Genomic DNA, 20,425 nt, shown 5'->3' with positions numbered 1-20,425 from the left:
ATCTGTTACCTGTGTTTGAGACCAGCCTCTCTGAAATCAGCATCAATTTGATGCTTAACATTAAGATGTTTGGTCAAAAAAAAAGGAAATTGGATTTGAATCAACATTTGTTTACATTGATTTACTGAAATCAAGACAAACATCAGAGCAAATGCCCCTGACAAAACATGAGGCGTACTTTATATTAAGAAAAGCATGCCAGATATTGGCAAGCAGATATTTTCTACAATATCTCAAATTGTCTTAAATGGTGATTCAGATGCTGGACTTTGAAAGGACAACTGCTCTTTTTGCTTTTATAAGAGAGTCCTTTTTTCTTCAAGTATTTCAACAACAGCCACAGAATCATATACAGTACATTTACATGAGTTTTTAATGGAAGGCTGACTGATAATGAGAGTACCAAAGTTGGGCTTACAAATAAAGTGCTAATAAAAAACATGTCTTGTTATACAGAAAAAGTGGAAGAAACTGTACATGACTTAGACTGATTTTACATAGGTCACAAAAAAAGGCTGTTTATCTGAAATTTATTAGACCAAAAGCAGCCAGCTTTAATGTCAGTGGAAAGGTAACTCACATTCATCAAAATTTATGGCATTTGCAGTTATGAATCCTTATTCTTATGATCTTATGAATCTTTATTTTTATAAAGAAATTTCCACTAGGTTTTATTATATTATTTATCTCTGGCCTACCAGTAGGCTGTATTACTTCATACATGATGACATTAAATTCATTATTTAAATAAATCATTATAGGAGTTGATATTTCCTTAGAAAACAAGAGAGATTTTCAAAAAGCCAATATTACAGGGCTACTGCACACAGTAAACTCTTATGGAATCATGTGGTACAAGATAATTGTAATAAAAAGTGAAATACATTCTGTGCTCCAAAAATAAATACAGTAATTACAAGTCAAAGAACTACTATAGAACAAATGATCATTTAAAACAAATTAATAAATTAAAGGAAACAGGCTCATACAAAAACAAACACTGACATCATTTATGTATCGTTCAGAATTCAAGACTTCAATAGCAATCATTTTCAACCGATCTTATCAAGACCTGCAGTTGTCATACAACCTTTTCCACCCAAATTATGACACATAAAATATTGAGAGCAACCAGGACAAATTTTGCTCCTTTACAAAACCAGTGAAAGCACAACTACCTTATAAAAGCAATGTGTTTGAGGAGCTAAGTTAAATTTTATTATGAAATTCACAACATTTGAACTTCTGTCTAAGGCTCTGTACTGACTTGAATGCTTGTTATGTCTATAAAACCTTACCTAGGCTTGCTGTAAGGCATTCCAGATCTGCTAAAAATCCAGGTATTTGCTGGAGCTGATCCTGTAGTTCTACCAGACTGTTCCTTTTCTTTTCCCAGTGTGCAGAGAGCATCACAACTTCACTGTCCACCAGCTGAAACAAACAGGTTCTTAGTTTTGCTTGCAAGTTTACATACCTGTTTATGAGCACCTTGACCAATTCTTTTAATTCATACTTCCACAAGCATCAAGTCAGTACAAAACATTTTACAGCACCACAACTTCTATATTTCTCAAGTAGATATCCAACATGTTTAAGAAAGTCCTCCATAGTATGAAATGTTTATATCAAATGCATTGATTGAAACAAGATACAAAGTTTTTTCTCACTATACTTATCAACAGAGAACACATTTTATGAATTTTATCAACAGCAAACAGCGTACATCTGAAACTGTGACAGTAGAGTTGCACTGGTACGCATTAACAACATTGCAGTGCTACATTTTAAGGCTTACTTAAATTGAGAACTTAGTTTAATATTGTTGAGTCATGTCCACTTAATCAAGTCAATACAACTTTTCCCCATTTTCTCACCTATTACCACCCCAGAAAACAGAACAGTTGGCTTAGAAGCAGCTTCTGTTTCTGAACTAGTTCCATCCTTAGAAGTCTGTGACATGCTATGTTTATCTTCATAATATCAAAATCCATTGAGAAGACAGCTGCCCATCTGTATGGGAACCTCTGATTGACACCTGAGGCGAGCTGTGACTCAGCCCTGGGAGCACAGGTGAGGGCAATTCACCTGTGCTGCCAGAAAGGGTGGAGCCAGGCCTATTTAAGAGCTGACTACTAGTGGGGAAGGGTCTCTTTCTGGTGATCCCTTCTCTGGAGTTTTGCAGTGAGCCCAGGATGCAGGTAAGCATTCTATCTGTTCTCTTTTTGTTATTATAGCCTGCTTAGCCAAACTCTCTTGTTTATTTCATAATTATAACATTTTTATATTCATTGATTATACACTATCTTAACAACTAAAGTGCAAACTCTGCCCGTACCAAATACTTAAGAATATGAAATGAAAAGAGTGGTGTTTTTAAAAGAAGTTACCTTTGCATCAGTCTTCCTCTTCTGCTTTTGTGATATTTATATAAGTTGCAAATCTTTCTGAATATACTTCTACAACTTTCTTTATTTGTTTGATTCTCTGCAACTTTTATTATACAGTAAAAGTATATTTTATATATACATAAAAGTTTCTGAGGAGGATACACTGTTTAAAAGTGGTGTTTCTAAAAAAAAAAATAAATATAGGGCAACAAAATGCAGCAAAAACAAGAGATCTTAAGTAACAGAAGTTGCCCTTATATACAATGCTTGAGATTATTCAATTACGGCTTCCCTGGTCTTAGTTCCATTACTTATTCTTCCCCTCGCATAGAACTGCAGCCCTTGGGTGAATCTTCAATCTGACTGTTTCAGTTTTCATAGAATTTAATTGCAGAAACTGAAAAAGTCTGAGAAATGGGAAAAGGAAGTTCTTAAAGTACTGTAGTATCATTCTATGCACCTCAGACAAATACCTTCAGAAGAACAATGACTTGTTTCCAAATACTTCCAACTACACAGCCTGCCAAAAAGCCATCCTGTTTTACCAGACAGGGCTTGAAATGTTATTCCAAAGCTCAGTGAGTAATCAAATGCTTCAGAAGACTGACATCCTTATTTTAAATAAAGCCAGATCAGTTTTTGAGAGTGAAATAAGGAATTCATATAAATATTAAATCAATCAGACAAAAAGCAAGATTTTTTTGTATAGATGGCATAAGGACCAGAGATAATTACACACAACTAACATTAAAAGCATATAAAAGCAGTATTTTTAGAGTAATTTTGTAGATGGAAATGTAAATTAGCATCTATAATTTAACATGGCAAGACTGCAGGCAGTAATTAAACCTTGAAATTTTCATGTTCCTTTTTCTTTTTAAGAGAGCTGTCTGATCTATTTGGAATTGGCCACTACCAGAAACAGGCTAGTGGACAAGTGGACCTTCGGGCCTGATACAATACAGTGCAATCCCACATGCTTAAGCAATTCTGATGTTACTGAAATCTGTATTTTCTACTTTCATAAAAGTGTATTCTAGATTCCCTCAAGTTTAGATAACTTCATAGAAAATTTTCTAGTCTTTTTAGAAGCTCTCCATTTTAATTTTTCCCAGTCGTCATAACATGTGAGATTAAGTTTACACTAGTTTCTATATATCTGGAAACTCCCAATGCTCTTAGAATTTGCAAGTACTGCAGGATTTGTATGAAACCTATTTAAGATATCTCCTAAAAATAACAATGAGTAGCAAAGCACACAAATGTGGCAGAGAAATACATCCCTAGTATCTGGAATCTTCACTAGAACTGGTAGAAAAGGTGGGCATCCAATTAAAGCAAGAGAGAGATGAAAATATCTTCTTACCCCAAATACAGCTCTTCAAATACATTAAGCAGTGAGAGATTTCATATATTGGAAGACAGAGAAAGCTATAGAAACCAGAAGAATCAGGAAGGATGCAAAGTGAAGGTTAAACTGGGACAGAGAACCACAGAGCTCAGTCCTGCTCTGCATCACACCACACAGCTGATCCTGTTTCCTCCTTCAGCAGGGTTTGAAATGAGAGGTCTGGTGGGGACCAGATCAATGCATAGGTAGCACTTACTGCAGCTGCCTTTCTCTTTTTGCCACAAATAAACTATGGAACTCATTACTTCAATTCCAGGAGAGAAGTCAGAAGCAGGCACAGGAACTTTCTGAATCTTTTCAGCCAGACAGGTCAAATCTTGCCATTTCCTGCCCACCAGGAGGAGCAGCAGCAGTGTCACAGCAACAGCCCTACCCTGCCACTAACCACCACCATGCCTCAACCCCACATATTCTGTACTTCCCAGCCCTGTCAGTGCTGCTAAGGACTTACACAGTGGTAATATGCAACGTCATTTTTGCAGCTGTCTGCATCAAATCACATTATTTATTGCTTGCATTACATTATCATTTACATTTATTGTAAATGTCTTAAGCAGTCTCAAATATTCCCAGGTAACTCAAAATATTCCAGGTAACAGCAGAAAAGTGCAAAATCAGGCTGTCTGAACACCTGGATGTGTCTTCTACCATCACCTTCTTGCCACACTTCAGCAAAGTAGTATTGCTCAGTAGCCTTCTCTAACCTAATATGCCCCAGGAAAACAGTATGTTAATGTAATTAATATTTGCTGCTTAAGCACAGGTAGGGATTTTAACTGCCTGAACACACAAGGGAAAAGTCAAGGTATTCTGGGTATCAGTGTATCAGCTGAAAAATACTTTAGTAGCACTAGGAAGTTACACTCAGTGCTTGCTACAACAACAGGAAAACCAGAAAGCAAGCAGGAGAGAGCTTCAGAAAACTCCTACAGGTTATAAGAAACCTTGTAAGAAACCTGATCACAGAGAATTGCTATTCTTACAATACCTGTATTGTTGCTGAGTAGCAACAATCTCTAAAAGCTTTCAAAACCAAGAACTGGACACTGTGGTTCATTCATTAGCTGCTTTTCAAGCATGACTTTAAAACCACAGTGAAATAATGCTGCTCTCCCAAAGTTGCTGCTTTGAGACTGGCTGGGCATTGGACTGCTTATGGATAGTTGTGAGTGACTGCTTTTGCATTACTTGTTTTTTCCTTTCTCCTTCAGGTGTTGAACTGCCTTCATTTTGAACCATCCACTTTTATTCATTCTGTTCTCTCCCTGTCCCACTGAACAATGCTGTGGAGGTGCTCAGCTGGTGGCTAGAAACAGCCTAATGCTCTGGAACTAAAAAATGTAGTATACAATTACGTACACATGTAAATACCTTAATGAGCAGCATTTGTTTTCTTACCTCTCCAGCTTTTGCACAATCTTTGGCTCCTTTATGAAGGGCAGCCCAAGCATCTTCATATCTGAAGAGAAGACAGATAAGTGACTTTTTTTTCCAGCTATATCCTCTTTATTAACAACAAGGATTTATGGGTGCTGGTGTGCTCGCACTTACAGGGATTACAGAAATACAGTTTTGAAAGCTGTCAAATTAGAACAGTGAATACCAGGAAGACATACACAGTATGAAGCAATTCCTTTCAAATAGGAATTAATCTGTGTGTATTTTTGTTTTGTAACTGCTAGCACATAATAAGATCTAAATGAACCCAGACTTACTTACGAAACTATGGACTACAGGCTTACGCAGTACTTGGAGCTCAATTCCATTGAGAAAATGAAACAAACAAGCAAACAGGACTAATAATTTGTTCCTCTTTCCTCCCCAAAAAGTGAAGACAGGTTTTCGAAGACACAAACAGGAAGATATTTACAATGTAGACAGTTCTCATTACTCAAAAGTTGTGATGAAATGCACATGGAAAACACTTTATTTTCATGGCAACGACAAGAATATTGTCTCTAATTCCGTTACAACAGAAGTAAATAATCAAATATAAGAAAATTGTAAGACAGCAAACTTAAACCACAGGCTGGGCCTCGCTGTTGCTATCCTTCCTCCTCATGCATTAGACCTGAAGTTACCTTTCAAACGCTTCTTTTCATATGCTACAACTAATTCACCAAAATTACAGTACTTAGGAACTGTGCAAGCTTTAAATATATTTATTATCTGCTAATTAACCCCACTCTACTCATTACAGAAGATCAAGAAAACTAACAGTAACGTGAACACCTTCATTTTCTTCTCATTTTCTTCACCTAGTGAAGTCAGTTGTGAAATAACAGGAATGACAAAGAAATTGAAGCTTATACCTGCTCAGTAATTCCAGTCCAGCAGAAAACTCTGGTGAATGCTGAGCAGTTCTATAAGGAAAATGTAAATGTACAAACATTATTTAACAGAAGGCTGTTATACGCTATGTAGGCACACACACAAATGTGCATTTGACAGACATGCTAAGCACAGGAATATTTGCTACTGTTCACTTTCACATTTTGTCAATTCATGTTTAAAGTCCATGACACAGCATATGTTAAAGAATATTCCAAACCTGGTCTTCTCTGTTATTTTGTGGTAGTTCATTCTTAACTGTTCCTGACTCTTTGATTTGAAAACTGCTCGTATGAAACTCTTTTTTGTATAATTGACAAGTATGCAGGATGAGCACTGGTTTAAGTTATAATACTGGACAGAAACATTCTAAAAATAAGACTACTGTCAAGTTCTTATTATCCTCAGTAAAAAATTTTTAATAATACATGCTACAGTAAATAATAAGCTAAAAATGTTTGTCAGTCTAGCGTGCTATTGATTTCTTATTTGATGTATTCATTGCTAACAGCCTGAAACATGAAAGTAACGTACCATCAGGTAAAGAAAATAAACACAGCAGTACTTTTAAAGATGTATTATGTGAAGATCTTGATGTCATCCAAGATCAGTCTCTTGGAAGATTATCAGAATAGGTAATTTTTCACTGTCATCCAAGCAATTTGAATGGAAAATATAAATAACACAGATAAAATCTTTTTTTCCCCTTGCATCAAGGGAAAAATCATAGATTCAGTGAGGTGAACACAGACTTCACCAGTAGGTCTCTGGTTAAATCTCCTGCTCGATGCAAGGCTAGCAGTGCCAGCAGACCAGCTTGTTCAGAGCTTTGTCCTCCTGCAACTTGAAAACCTAGACAGTCCTCCCCTATAGTTTACATAGGTTGAAACAACATACTAAAGTGCAGAGGATAAAAACCAGCCATGATTCTTAAAGGTTCTTGCAGTAGAGATGGTACTTCCACTTTCTGTTTTCCTGTTCTACATACATTTTGTACAATAAATGGTTCATTTTTGTTTTTACACTAAAAAAATTACAGTTTTAGTACATGAAACTCATAGAGACTGTAGAAAATCACATCTGTTTACTGCAACCTGACTCTTTTGCAGAGTATTACAATCAAAAATTTAGGCATATCGAAGTTCTATTAAGCCAAGTATATAATCAAAATGAGAATATTTTCTGTTACTAAAATAAGATTCTGCAAAATTCAATATAAATGTTGTTGTAAATGCACTATAAGAGCCCTTTTTATATTTTTCTTTAACAATAACACCTGGGATTAATGCTATACATTAAGGTGCACATAAGTACCTCTGTCTGCTTTTTTTTGCTTCTCTTGATTTATCGCCCAAAGTCTTCAACCTATAAATCAAAACATGTAAGTATTAGATGTTTCCAACAGAGAACAACTTGTCTGAACACATAACACGCTAATTCCAGTCTATTACATTTAATTTTATATCAGCTTATTTCAGAAATGAATCCAATTTCACTTGATTCTGCAGAGACTGTGATATATAATTATTGCCACCTACACTGATTCTGAACAGTAAGCTTTTCCTACAAATGCACTGAGTAACTGGGGACAAAAAAAAAGTTTATCAGGAGCTACATATTCAAGTCATTCAGCTCTGGATACTTCAACTACTTCCCTTAGAAAACAAGTACATCTCTGCATACAAATAGCCAAACCATGCTGAAGAATGTCTCCTATAAGAAGACATGTGCCAAGGACAAGCATGACAGTCATATTGCACATTTGCACCCACTTGCCATAACTCCATCAACAGAAGACTAGTATGAGTACTTTTTATCTGCCAGCTACTACAGTTCACTGCTAACTAGGCAAAAGTTAGGTTTGTTTCATCTATGGCCAGTTTCAAAGTGACTGGTATCTTGCTTCTTTAAAATCAAATTTCTTAAAACAACAAAACCAAGAAAAAAATAAATAAACAAGAACAAATATTCCCCCTTTCTGCCCTAATAAATAAAAAAATACCAACAAACAAATAACAAAACAAAGCCCTCCACTAGTACCACACAGCTCTTTGCGCTTTTATTTTTCAGTCAACCTGTATGTGTTTGCTAGGCTATCACGAGAGAGTGTGGAACAAAAACCTGCTTGTTCTCTGCCCATCAAGATGATGGATGTCCTCTGGCATCCCAGCTGACTGGAACAACAAGGGATAGGAAGAAATAAAGGACACAAATAAGAGCAAAATGAAATGACCCATGAGCTCCAAGGATCTGTTCTAGCCACTACACAGAGACACATGATTCTGAGCTACCCAGTGCCTGAGCAACACCTCTGATGCAAAGATAACCCAGAATAAGCTCAACTCCCACAGTCTTCACCACCTTCTAGGAACCGGTTGACTGTCTAAAAGATGACATGTTAAGGCAGGTCTGCACTCTCTGTTTGAGAGCTGCTCTTAACAGTCAACCGAGTGGCAACAAGCACAGCACTCTGAGGAACACTGTTCCAGAAGGCACTGCAATTTGCCCTTCTCTCCAACCACGTTCCCCAGTGTGCACCTCTGCCTGTAAAAGCAGCACTCTGCTGCATGCAGGGATTGAACAAAATGCTGGCTCACAATTGCCAGCTCTTTTATTAGGATACGTGTCGTGCAGTCAGAAGTAAAGGTTAAAGGATGCATCACCAGGCTTCATAACATTGACTTCCTTTCAGCAATGCTCTCTGTACAAAGTACAGGCAGTGTGAACCACAGCACTCGTCAGTCTGATAGAAGCATACAAATTGCTGCCTGAGCACAAAGACAGCTTGCCTCTTTTTTTTTTCCCCTTCTCCTTCTGTAAAAGATTGCTTGCAGTTAAATGGGTCAAAATCTAGACACCTAACTCACAGGAGACACAGACGTAGATAGGAGACACATCTGAGCAGGGGAATGAGAACTCATTTTTTTCGTACGTTGGCTAACAACTTCAAAGTGCTCCTTCTGCAAGCTACATGACCCCTACATTGGTGTTTTTCAGCTGTAAATAACTGCTCCCTTATTCCTTTGGAACAGATACTCTCCTTAGAAGCCCTGGAAAAGATGGTACAAAAGATCCAACTGCCCCAACTGCATTCACGTACAGTTAACAAGTCAGTCACTTTTACTGCTACTTCAGAGAATAACTCAAAACATGATGGCTTTGAGATTGCATCATCTAGTGAGGGAAATGGGGGTGCAAAGAAGGACAATTCATGTTCTGGTGGCAATATGGGAGAAAGACCAATGCTTTCCACAACCCCTGGCTACCAGGTCTCCAAGATGCCCTTGTTGGCAACAAAAATGCACTAAAAAGGGGTCACCCTGAGAAAGACCATTAACGGAGCTCCTGAAACACAAAGATGGAAATGATAAAAGCTGCTCCCAAAGCAGATCAAAACAAGGCAACGCAAGGAAGGAGGGAAATTAGAGAGCACACGAAAACATACTGGCTCTCTGCAGTAGCAGATGTCAGACGAAGTTAAATGACCATCAGATCGTTTCACCATGTGAATGACACCATTTATAAAAGAAATGGAGGGGGGGGGGGGGGCGGGAGGTTGTGCAGCATTTGGATGCTGCCAGGTTAAACCACAACAACACTGAGTCTACCCTAAAAAGAGCTGGTGAGGGAGCACAGGGAGGTATGTTGTACTTCGTAACGCACACTGCTTCCACTCATCCTGCGCTCCTTTCCCTCACGTGACAGCAACTCCCGTCTTTCAAGGAAAAGAGAAGCTTTTCAGCCGCCGGATCACCATTACGTTAATTCTGACCCGGAGGTCAGCCGCCTCATAAAACATTCAGGCTCGTCCATCGATCCCAGGCGTATCTTCGCCCTCTCTCCAAGCAGCGGTCTATTCCTCTCCTCCAGCCCCGGCCGGCCGCTGCCTTCCCAACCTCTCCGAGCCCCTGTCCCTCGGTTCCCGGCCCACCAGCGGCAGGCAGGCACCGCAGCCCCGGCCCCTCGCCCTTGCTGGAGGAGGGAAGGCCGCGGCCCCGCCTCCGCGCTCTCCTCCTCTTCCTCCGTCCCGCTCCCCCGCTCAGCACCCGGTCACCCGCTCTCCCCCCCCCCCGCGTCCTGCTCGGCTCTCACTCCCGCCCTACCGCCCCCACGGCCCAGGCGGCGCGACCCACCCCGACGTGAAGTCCTGCTGGACGCTCAACAACCGCTCCCGCAGCGTCTCCAGCATCGTCCCGGCCTCCTCCCGTAGCGGCTGCCGGAGCGGGGCGGGCTGGAGGCGAGACGAGGCGGAGCCTCAGCCCCCACCCCCATCCCGCGACGCCTCTCTGCCGGCCCGCCCCCAGCGGAAGCCCGACCCTCTGTTGCTGACATGGGGGAGGTGCGGGGCGGCACGGGGAAGGGCTATGGAGAGCGTTCAGATCTCTCGAGATGCAGCTCGAGGTTTTGTGAAACGCGCAGTCAGCGGCTGAGTAGTTCCAGCCCCTTACCGTAACGTCACCGTCGTCGGTGACGCTGTGGTAGGCGTGATCTCAGGGAATCCTCCTTTGCAACAAAGTCTTAAAAGCCTGGAAAGTGAAATTCTCGGGTCTCCCACAGGCTGCTGGGTGTCCTGGTGGACGATAGCTTGGCATTGTGAGACACGGTGGCCCAGAAGGCAGATGGTATCTGAGGGCACATTAAAAATAACATGAGCAGGAGGTCCAGGAGGTGATCCCTTCATTCTGCCCTGGTGAGGCCACAATTGGGCTCCTGTGTGCAGCTGTGGGCTCTCCAGTTCAAGGCAGGGAACTTCTAGGGAGAGTCCAGCAGAAAGCCACAAATACAACTGGATGCCTGGAGCATCTCCGTTACAAGGAAAGGCTGAGAGACTTGGGTCTGTTCAGCCTGGAGAAGAGGAGATTGAGGGGATCTCATCAATGCTTGTAAGTACCCGATGTGTGACAGTTAAGTGGATGAGGCCAGGTTCTTTCCAGTGGTTTCCAGCAAAGGATAAGGAGCAAAAGGCAAAAATCTGCAACATGAGAAGTTCCAACAATCATGAGGAAGCAATTCTTTAGTGTGAGGGTGACAGAGGGAACTGTGAGGGAGCAGGCTGCCCAGAGAGGTTGTGAAGTCTCTCTGGAGATATTCAAAACCTTCCTGAGCACTTTCCTCTGTGACCTGCTCTAGAGAAACTACTGTAGCAGTGGGGTTGGACTCCATGGTATCCAGACCATCCCTGGTTGGCAGGTCCCTTCCAACCCCTGTGATTCTGTAATACTTTATATAGGTGTTAGTGATTCTTAAGAAGAGTGAGAGGCATCCACCCCAAAACGCATGAACACAAAAACATAGTCCTCTAGTTATTACAAATAGTAAATGACACAATTAAAGGTTTTCATTAAGCTTCTCAAAATTATATATTCAAATAACAGCTGTTTCCAGAGGTGTAATGAGTCCAAAGACAGCTTAGAAGGAATCAGATCATTTCAGAGCTACTGACAGTAATACGAAGATGGCCTCCCACCATGTATGTTTTCAGCTAGTATTTGAAGACACAGGAATTATATGAATCTTTTGATTCTTAAATTTTCACTGAATTGAGATCTGTTTTTAAGAATAAAATTGACTGGGATTTTCAAGTGAAAACATTGTATTTATTAACCCATTAAATTTTGGTTAAAAGTTCAGAAATTTTCAGGCAGTAGAGAGCACTGAGTTAATTTCTTACAGGTAGAACGTATGCAGACAGGGACTGTTGTGTCTGTCATTAGATACTGTATGGGTCATAATGGCCCTTAGGTACACTCAATCAACTGGAAAATTGACACCATAATCCCTTTCATCCTCCACTTGTGTGCTGTTAGAGCCATGAGATCTGTAGATTGTTTCTGAAGTGGCTTGTTGAAAAGCAGAGTTGCTCTGTGGCCTTAATACAAGGTAAGAGCTAAATATCTTCTAAGAGAAGGATGACTGGGTGACAGGGTTAGTCACTACACGTACTGGCATTTGTGTAGCTCATCTTGAGGTCAGAAAGGTTGCTTTCATGGCAGACAGCATATGAAGATCTGTAGCAAAGCATATGACATTTATACACTATTTTCATTTTGCTTAAGCCAACACAATGTTTGAAAGTGCAGACTTTCTCATTCCCTGCATAGTTCAGCCTTAATACTAAGAGAAGAAGGACTTGAATCAGCAAGTTTGATGTATTTGCAGACAGGAATTACAAATGCTGGCAGAAGCTCTGTGATCTGACCTTAGGTAATATAAAAGTTGTGGGAATGTAAGTTTTCAAGAAACGGGGATTTTAATCCTTAATTTTCACCTTTCCTTTGAGAAATTTGAACTTCTTCAGTGTTGTATATTTTCATTTTTGTTGTGAGTTTTTCAACCGCTGTTGCTCTTTTAATTCACAGTAAATATTTCTAAACGCCTGTGCTTCTTTTGTTAAAAAGAAGCTATGCAGAAACAGCTGTCCTACTGCAAATTCATTGCCATTGCTGCCTAAAATTTGGGAAAAGAAATGTGTCAACTTAGTTCTAACAGTCACAGTAATCCTAGAAATGCCAGAACAGAGGAGACTTGTAAAAGCAGATACTCAAGGGCAGTAAATTGTATCCCATGTAGAGTTTTGTTTTACAGGTTCTTAGGAATGTAAAATAAAGGAGTGTCTGCAATCCTGCCACCTCTCTGAAGTTATCAGGTCCCATGCTTAACTTAATTTCTATTTTTTTTTCTTTAAAAGTTGAGTAAGCCCAGTTCCTTTATTTCTTCTTGTAGTCACATTCTAAACTTCTTATTCATACTGCTATGCTCTGAACATTCTTCATTTAATCCAGAAAGTGAGGAGCTCTAGCATTCCCATCATCATTGCATGGGATGGAATTGCATGGCTTCATTCTGAGCCCTATATGAGATTACTTAATAATACAAATTAATTAATGTACAAGAGCATTGAATTTCAAAAATTGTGTTCATATATCATGATAACTCCTCATTAGCTGGGCACATCGATTTTTTTGTTTTTTTTCTTTTTTATTTATTTTTTTGGACAGCAATGGAAGCTTCTGAAACAAATACATAACTTTCAACACACTTCTGTATGAAATTAATTTGGATCTAGTTTTATGCAGATAAAATTCATCCTAAATAACTTTTTAATATCAATGAGCTGTTCTGTTAATTTAGTGATTATTTAACAGGTGATTATTTGATACTAAGACTCAAATTTGAACATGATTTTGCTAGTTTATTCGCTTGCTTTCCTGGTATTATTAATACAGGTAAAACCTTGTGTAAGTATTCTGCATGGCTATACAGGTTTCTACAACAAAAGCATAAGCTTTCTGTGCTTTGCATATATGTAAAGAACAGTGATGTAAGTGGGAAGCAACAAATATGTAAAGCAAAAAGCAAAGAAATGCATTTGACTAGATAACCCAAGGGGGAATTGAGGGCCCTTTTGTAGATTAGCAGCTCTTTGAGGCTCAAGTAAGGCTGCATTTTTATAACAGCTTAAGCAGACCAAAGTCAGCCCTAGTTCTTTGCATGTTTCCACATTTTTCCAGGCCTTCCTGGTCCCTGAAGAACATGAAGTCCCTCTGATGGACAATCCAAAAAGCATTTTATGTAACTTACTTACATTTTACATAAGTAAATTAAGTTAGTTACTAATTTAATAAGTAACTCTGACTGTCAGTTTAAACAGTTGCAATGTGAAGGACAGAGGTACAAATGTATGTTATATATGTTCTTTCACCTGTGAATCTTTGAATGCTGGCCTATTTGGTAAAGGTACAATATTGTTTGCACCTAATAGCCTATCATAAATTTGAATCCAGGTTCCTTTTCCCACATCAAAGCCTCATAACCATGCTTTGCACGCAGTTGTGAATGGTTCAAGGTCTGAAGGAGAAGTGGGGGCCAGCTGCTCTGTAAGGGACAGAAGCTGAGGGAAATCACTCAGCCTGGGTTCAGACACACAGTGCCCAATTGGGGTGAACAGGTCCAGAGATGGTAGTGAGATTCAGCCGAGAGTCCAGATCATCAGGAAACCTCAAGGTGATGGGGGCAGAGCTGAGGTCAAGCCAGAAATTCCATTCTCAGGTCAAGGTCATGTTTGGAGGTGGTAGCCAGGGTCCAGTGTGGTGATCAGCAAGCAGAGCTGTAGTGATAAGGCAAATCAGTTCTTCATAGGTGGCTTTGTATGAGCCATTTGGCTACTTTTTGCATCAGCCAAAGATAGGTAACAAAGAGCTAAACTATGTTTAGTGACATTGCCTCAGTGTATACGCTTATGAATATGGAGCAGTGACATTCACATACTGTCCCACATACCCAAAACATTTGAGAGAGCATCTCTCACAGAAAGAACAGCCGTGGGACTTGATCTCCTGGTTTATAAAGCTTCAAAGACACGTTTTTAGATGTTAACATTTTTGTGGACGTCTTTCTGACAGCGTGAAAGAAGATATATGTTTAATATTTTTTCTATGGGATTTTTGAAGACTATGGGATTTTTGAAGTGAAGAGTAAAAGTTTGTATGTGTGGTACCCCACAGTAAGACAATGATTAAAGGAGGCAACCCGTAGCTATATGTAACTATGTAGATGCCATGGGAAAACACATCCTGAAAGGATTGACTATATTCAGCAGCACTGCTCTTATCCTGAAATACACCCAGATTGAATGGGATGACTTCATATTTTTTATTCTTCTGTCAGCTGCATTTAGTTGTGAAACGGAGTGCAAAATTTTTGCTATTACCACATAACAGAACTTGAAATCTATGTAGAATGCAGGATGGTCTATCTGCTGTCTTTCCTTTCCTCACATCCCCTTTTCTTCCTTCACTTCATTCCTAGTCTTTTCTCTTTTTGCTTTTGTAGTAGTCAGTCAAGGCCATCACATCCTCAGTGCTGCTGTTGTCAGTGAGACAGCTGAAGACCAAATGTTAACTGTGCTGCTGCTTGAAGCCTGCCAGATATGAGACTGAGTAATAAGATTGTGTACTCTGACTGTTTTTCCACCAGTGAGATTTCAAGTGGGGACTGAAACTGTATGTTCTATTCTGCATTTAAATTCTTTGAAGTTAATACAACATCTTCCTGTCAGAAAACAGTGGTCAAAACTTCTGAGGAGCACGGCTCAAATGAAGTGCTGATTTAAAGAGTATGCAGTGAAACAGCCAGTTCCACTAGAGGGCACAGTTGTGTGTAGAAAAACAAAATAGAGCCGTGGCAGTGTTCGTTTTCCTGGAAGTACGTTTATCTCCAATGAGCAAAACATTGCTGATACACTTTAAGTGCAGTTCTTAGATTATTTTGTCTCAGAAGGACATCTCAAAAACTCTACTGGTACAGATGGCATCAATCTCAGTGGGAAGTAGCCGCTTGTGTTTGATGTTGTCCCAGTGTCGCTTTACTAAGCTCCTTCCTCCTGCTTAGGCAAGAGAAAATCGCTGTTACTGCTCTGCTTGTACTTCCATGGACAATACAGATGATATTAAAAAAGTAAAAATAGTTTTTAAAAAAATCAAACAAGAGAATTAGGACCTTCTGTCCTAGCAGAATACTGGGGTATGCTGTTTCCAATGACTTTTATATTGTCACTTCTGTCAAAATGATGTAGGGGAATTGACTTAGTAACAGCTGATTTCAAATGAAGCTGTGTTATTGTGTCTTTGGGAGGAGGACCTTTCATCTTACATACAGCAGTCCATATTGAACAGGTTTAGCCTGTTAATTAAAAGACACATTGTAGACTGCACAGCTTATATAACTGATCTTATCCCTGCTGTCAAGGAATTTAAATGGATGTATTAAGAATGGCTGAATGCTGTACAATAACATTTGAAGTAGTATTAAGTAGTTATGTCTGTGTCTGCTATTTTTTGTTGCTTGTGTATAATTTTACTTGGGTAGTCATGTTAGATGTTGCCCTAGGCGGTAACGCATAATTGCCCTGTCTGAGGAAAAGGTTGTGTGTTCTCCTTTTCACTGCATTGCCAAGAAAATGCCAGTGTGACTACAGCTACACCTGCAGATGTGCGTTTGGATGTGGGGGAGAGAACTTATGCAAAGCTTTTGTCTTTCAGAGGTGTTCCAGGAGTGAAACCTCTTCTGTTGCTATATGCTGTGTCAGCACTGGGAGGCTCTACTGATTCTCTGTGCTGATGTAAGTGAAGCAACAGAAACTGTTTGCAGAGAGGACTACAAAAACGCTATGAAAGCACTACAAGTGAATGGGATGTGTCATGAAACACAAGGGCATATAATTCATATAAAATATCAATTTCCCCTGTGTTTACTGGTCTACTTTAGTTATTCTGTATTACTTTCTATTTTCTATTAACATGACAAATTTTTGCTCCCCTGAATGCCAGAAGCTAAGTTGGAGGGAAGTAGAATGAAGCCCGGAGTGAGATGTTTGAAGGACAAGCATACTATGTGTCAGCTTTGTTGATCAGAAGCAATTAGCTCAGTGAAACCCAATTAGGGCACAGTTTTAGTTTTATACACACAGACTTTAATCACTCATTATCCATGTGAACTCTAAAGGGAATTACAGGAAACTAACAGGATGAAATGGCTGTTCCTTTGCTGTTAATGTAGGAGTTTGCTAAGTATTTGGTTCTTAACTGCTGATTTCAGTGACTTCATCTTACATTAAATCAGCTCTTGTTTTTTTGGATTTTTTTTCCCATTAGCAGGATGTTAATCATCTGTCATACTGGCCTTTCTGGTGACAATTATCGCATGACTTAATTTAATTTTTTTATGACTCCTCCTCTTGTTTGCTTCTCTTGCTTAAGGCAATTTTTGTTGACACCTTCTGGCTGGCTGCTGAACATTTGGCTAATAGCTCTTGCAGTTGTCAACTTCATACTGTTTGAAATTGAATTCTCTTTCCTCAGTTTGTATGGGTCTGCTGTTTACTAGCCTGTTATGCATGGAATCTAATCCACTTATGCTGTAAGAAGCTTGGATACAGAACTTTTTTTTGTCACATTATGTTTTATTTATTGAGCATAATTTAGTTTGAATGAAATGAAATAGTCATAATGGTTCTTGTACTGTTGCAGAACTTCCTTATCGCAGTGCATTTTGTCAGTTTGATTTATTTTATCTCTCTGTTTACAGTTGTTGTGACGATCAGAGTTGCTTTACTAGTTACAGCAAAAGTACCTCATCCTCCTGGAAAGCACTCCATATTTCAAATTACAAAGCCAACTTTGGGGTAGACCTGAGAAGTGTGTAGGCAAGTTTTGATTTAAAGTGGTGTCTGCCTTCTCTCTCTCTATCTCTCTGGTATATTTTTCATTTGGAAAGTAGCTGTCATTGCTGCATATCAAGATGCATTGCATAGACAGGGAAACATTGTTCATACAGAAAACCACTGGGATTGACAGTTATGTAGTTACGGAACTACGTCTATTCTGCCACATCTGAAATAAGAGCACTTCAGTGCCAAATTTAAGGCACTACGTTTGGTGATTCTGACATGTATATCCCAGTATGTAAAATGGCAAAACTTGATTGGATCTGTTGTTAATGATATAATGCTCTGAGGTACACTATTCGCTTCTGTAGGATGTCTTCTTGGTTTGTGCTTTCCAAGAACAAAAGAGAATGAAGTTAACATTGTTTGGGCCAAATCTCTGACACAGAAGGCATGGGAGGCTGAAAGGGCCTTGAGCAAAAGGTCTGCATTAAACTGAGAAAGAAAAAATAGTTTCCTGTTAGAGACGTGTATGAAATCTCACCTTATCTCAGTAGCACAGATATACACCATTTACAGCAGAGTAAGGGGACCAAGTAAAGCTTAAAAATAATATTTTTGCTCTCAGAAGAGCCCTCACTGTTAGTCACAACAACATTTCTAGCATACATATTTCTCAAAGATAGTTCCAGGCATTCAAATTGATATCCTGCATCTTTCTTACTGAGAAAGGGCAATAAAATAAACCTAGACAGGTTTTTCATCTTTCCTTAAAACAAAAAATTTTACATCTTTCAGAAGTTCTTTCTGTGCTGAGTATCAAGTGGTGCCTTAAAAATCACGCTTTTAATCATCATAACTTTTAATCCCTTGTTCTCCAGAATTTCGTGCCTTTTTTCTGCATGCCTCTAACAATGATGTGATGGAGTTAAGAGTTTAAACAAACATTTATTGTTCAGATTTGGACTTCAGCATTATAATATGACTATGAACTGCTCTCAGATCTTCATACCAGAAACTTTTGTTTGAGTGCAAAATTTTGAGGTCTGGCTTTAGAAGGCTAGAGTCCTTTGCTCTTCCAACTCTGAATTTATTATCATTATTATTATTATTATTTTGGCTTCATAAATTGTCTTGATTTGTTTATTTTCTTAGGTAGATGCCAAATCCAGCAGTTCCAGCTAGGAAATGATTTTCACTGAGTAAGCAATAAACAGGCCATTGTTCGTATTACCACTGTCTGTACATGGTAGCAACATTAAATACTTCACTATTGAAAAGGAAGAAAATATATTTTACAGATATGTTTCCATACGGTGTGTTCTTCTGGACACTAAGTTGAACATGAGCCAGCAATATCTCCTTGTTGCAATGTAGGCTAGGCTATCCTGGGCAATGTTAGGGAGTCAGCCAGTCAAGGGAGGTGACTGCTTAGCCCTGGTGAGGCCATACCTAGATTATTGTGTCCAATTCTGTGTTCCCCAGAAAGAGAGAGGCTTGAACATACTGGAGGGAATCCATTGAAAGGCCACAAAAGTGAGTAAAGGACAGGAGCATCTGTGCTATGAGAAAAGGCTGAGAGAGTAGAGACTGTTTCACTTAGAGAAAAGAAGGCTCACAGGAGGTCTTGTCATTGAATATGAATACCTGGAGGGAACATGAAAAGAATACAAGGTCTGTGCTGGCAAGGGGCAATGAGTACAAACTGAAACGCAGGAGATTCATCTGAATATCACTGGGAGGGTGACTGAGAATTGACAGAGGTTTCCAATTGAGGTTATGGAGTCTTCATCCTTGGATTTTTTCAATATCCATCTTGCACGGGCCTGGACAAGCTGCTCCGGGCAAACTTGCTTGAGTAGGTTTTAGATTAGATGACCTCCACAAGTCCCTTCCAATCCCAACCATCCTGTGATTCTGTAACTGCTTATCATCTATGTAATCTTACTTGTGTTGGAAATAATCCAAGTAATTTTTGTCAGGACGGTATCTCTGATAAAAGCAGAATTTATTCGCGATTGCAATGGCGGGCGTCCCACAAGTAGGAGCGCGCCTATGGACACAACATGACAGCCTTTATACCCTGTTTTCTCCCCCTTGCCTTCCCCCTCCCCTGTTTCCCCAATGGCTGGGTACTCCAGGTTCACAATCTTATCAGAAGGTTTACATTTGTTATTTACTTGTTATCTGGTGCCAGTCAGCAGTCATCCTGTTGTCTCCAAGATGTCTCGGTGCTCTCCTTGTCCTATTGATATGGTGATTTTCTTTAAAGTCATCATCGTTAAACAAAGAGCACTGGGGGATGATGTCAGGCCTTCCCAATGTCAGGCGCTTCCTCCGGCATGCCATGGCTTGTTCTCTGGTTTGCTCTCGTGCAGGATATTCTTGCAGTGTGTATGACAAAATGTACATATATACACATATATACAGTGTGTTCCTGGGAACTATGATAGCGGAGATCATAAAATAAAAATAATATTATACAATTCTAATGCAGAAACAACACTTGATTCCCACAATTCCCTCCTTTTTCTTTTTTATACATTGTTGATTTCTGCAATTCTTTAAGGTTCACTTTTATAGACATCGCCCTCATCTTCACTTTCTTTATCTCCCATCTCCTCTAATACCAAAATTTTTTCCAAATGTAATGGCTCCCTTAGTGCTTGCTTCAATAGTGCTCTCTCTATCATTATTATCTACATTATTATAGTAATTATTATATCTATATTACTATCTATTAGTGCTCACTCTACTAGTCCCCTCACAAAGGGGGTAACACAGCAACCAGTGGCCATCAAGGCTCCTGCTGCTACTATCAAAGAAGTAAATGTAGATACAATCACCCCTTTCCATTTACCAAACCAGAACTCCAACCATCCAGTGACAGAAGTATCTATTCCTGATTTCTTTTCTGCCACTTCATTGCCAAGGGTGGCACCAAGTCCTTGCACTGCCTTCATTATTATGTCATCCAGAGCTGTGTTATTGGGATAAAGGTGCAACAACGAGTACCCAGTGTTACATATACATTCCTTTATCATATCTTAGGAGATCCTATTTTCTCAGGCCACCCTACTTGTGGCATATAACTGTCCTGCAATTCTCTTTATTGCACTCTTTGTATAATTT

General features: G+C 39.5%; 2 protein-coding genes and 1 long non-coding RNA gene across 4 annotated transcripts in view; 2 read left to right on the top strand and 1 right to left on the bottom strand.

Annotated features, from left to right (window-relative positions):
- DTNBP1 (dystrobrevin binding protein 1) overlaps nt 1-10,411 on the bottom strand; it is a 62,239-nt gene extending 51,828 nt beyond the window's left edge. The window contains exons 1-5 of one of the 2 annotated variants that reach the window (XM_048940167.1): nt 10,263-10,411; nt 7,444-7,494; nt 6,111-6,161; nt 5,197-5,257; nt 1,299-1,431 (exon numbers count right to left, since the gene is read on the bottom strand). In XM_048940167.1, the coding sequence (XP_048796124.1) occupies nt 1,299-1,431; nt 5,197-5,257; nt 6,111-6,161; nt 7,444-7,494; nt 10,263-10,318 (352 nt within the window). In that variant the 5' untranslated portion in view covers nt 10,319-10,411. Of the gene's footprint in view, nt 1-1,298; nt 1,432-5,196; nt 5,258-6,110; nt 6,162-7,443; nt 7,495-9,901; nt 9,990-10,262 lie in introns of those variants that run through there. The other variant, XM_048940168.1, reaches the window with a different exon arrangement.
- LOC125691160 (uncharacterized) overlaps nt 1-20,425 on the top strand; it is a 125,415-nt gene that overhangs the window by 21,552 nt on the left and 83,438 nt on the right. The gene's annotated exons all lie outside the window — the stretch shown is intronic.
- LOC125691159 (uncharacterized) overlaps nt 10,751-20,425 on the top strand; it is a 65,562-nt gene continuing 55,887 nt past the window's right edge. The window contains exon 1 of the mRNA XM_048940169.1: nt 10,751-11,012. Within this exon, the coding sequence (XP_048796126.1) occupies nt 10,920-11,012 (93 nt within the window). The 5' untranslated portion in view covers nt 10,751-10,919. The remainder of the gene's footprint in view (nt 11,013-20,425) is intronic.

The sequence above is a fragment of the Lagopus muta genome, chromosome 3, assembly GCF_023343835.1.
Source record: "Lagopus muta isolate bLagMut1 chromosome 3, bLagMut1 primary, whole genome shotgun sequence".
NCBI lineage: Eukaryota > Metazoa > Chordata > Aves > Galliformes > Phasianidae > Lagopus > Lagopus muta.
The sequence above is the reverse complement of the archived record's forward strand: the minus strand, read 5'-3'. Positions and strand labels throughout refer to the sequence as shown.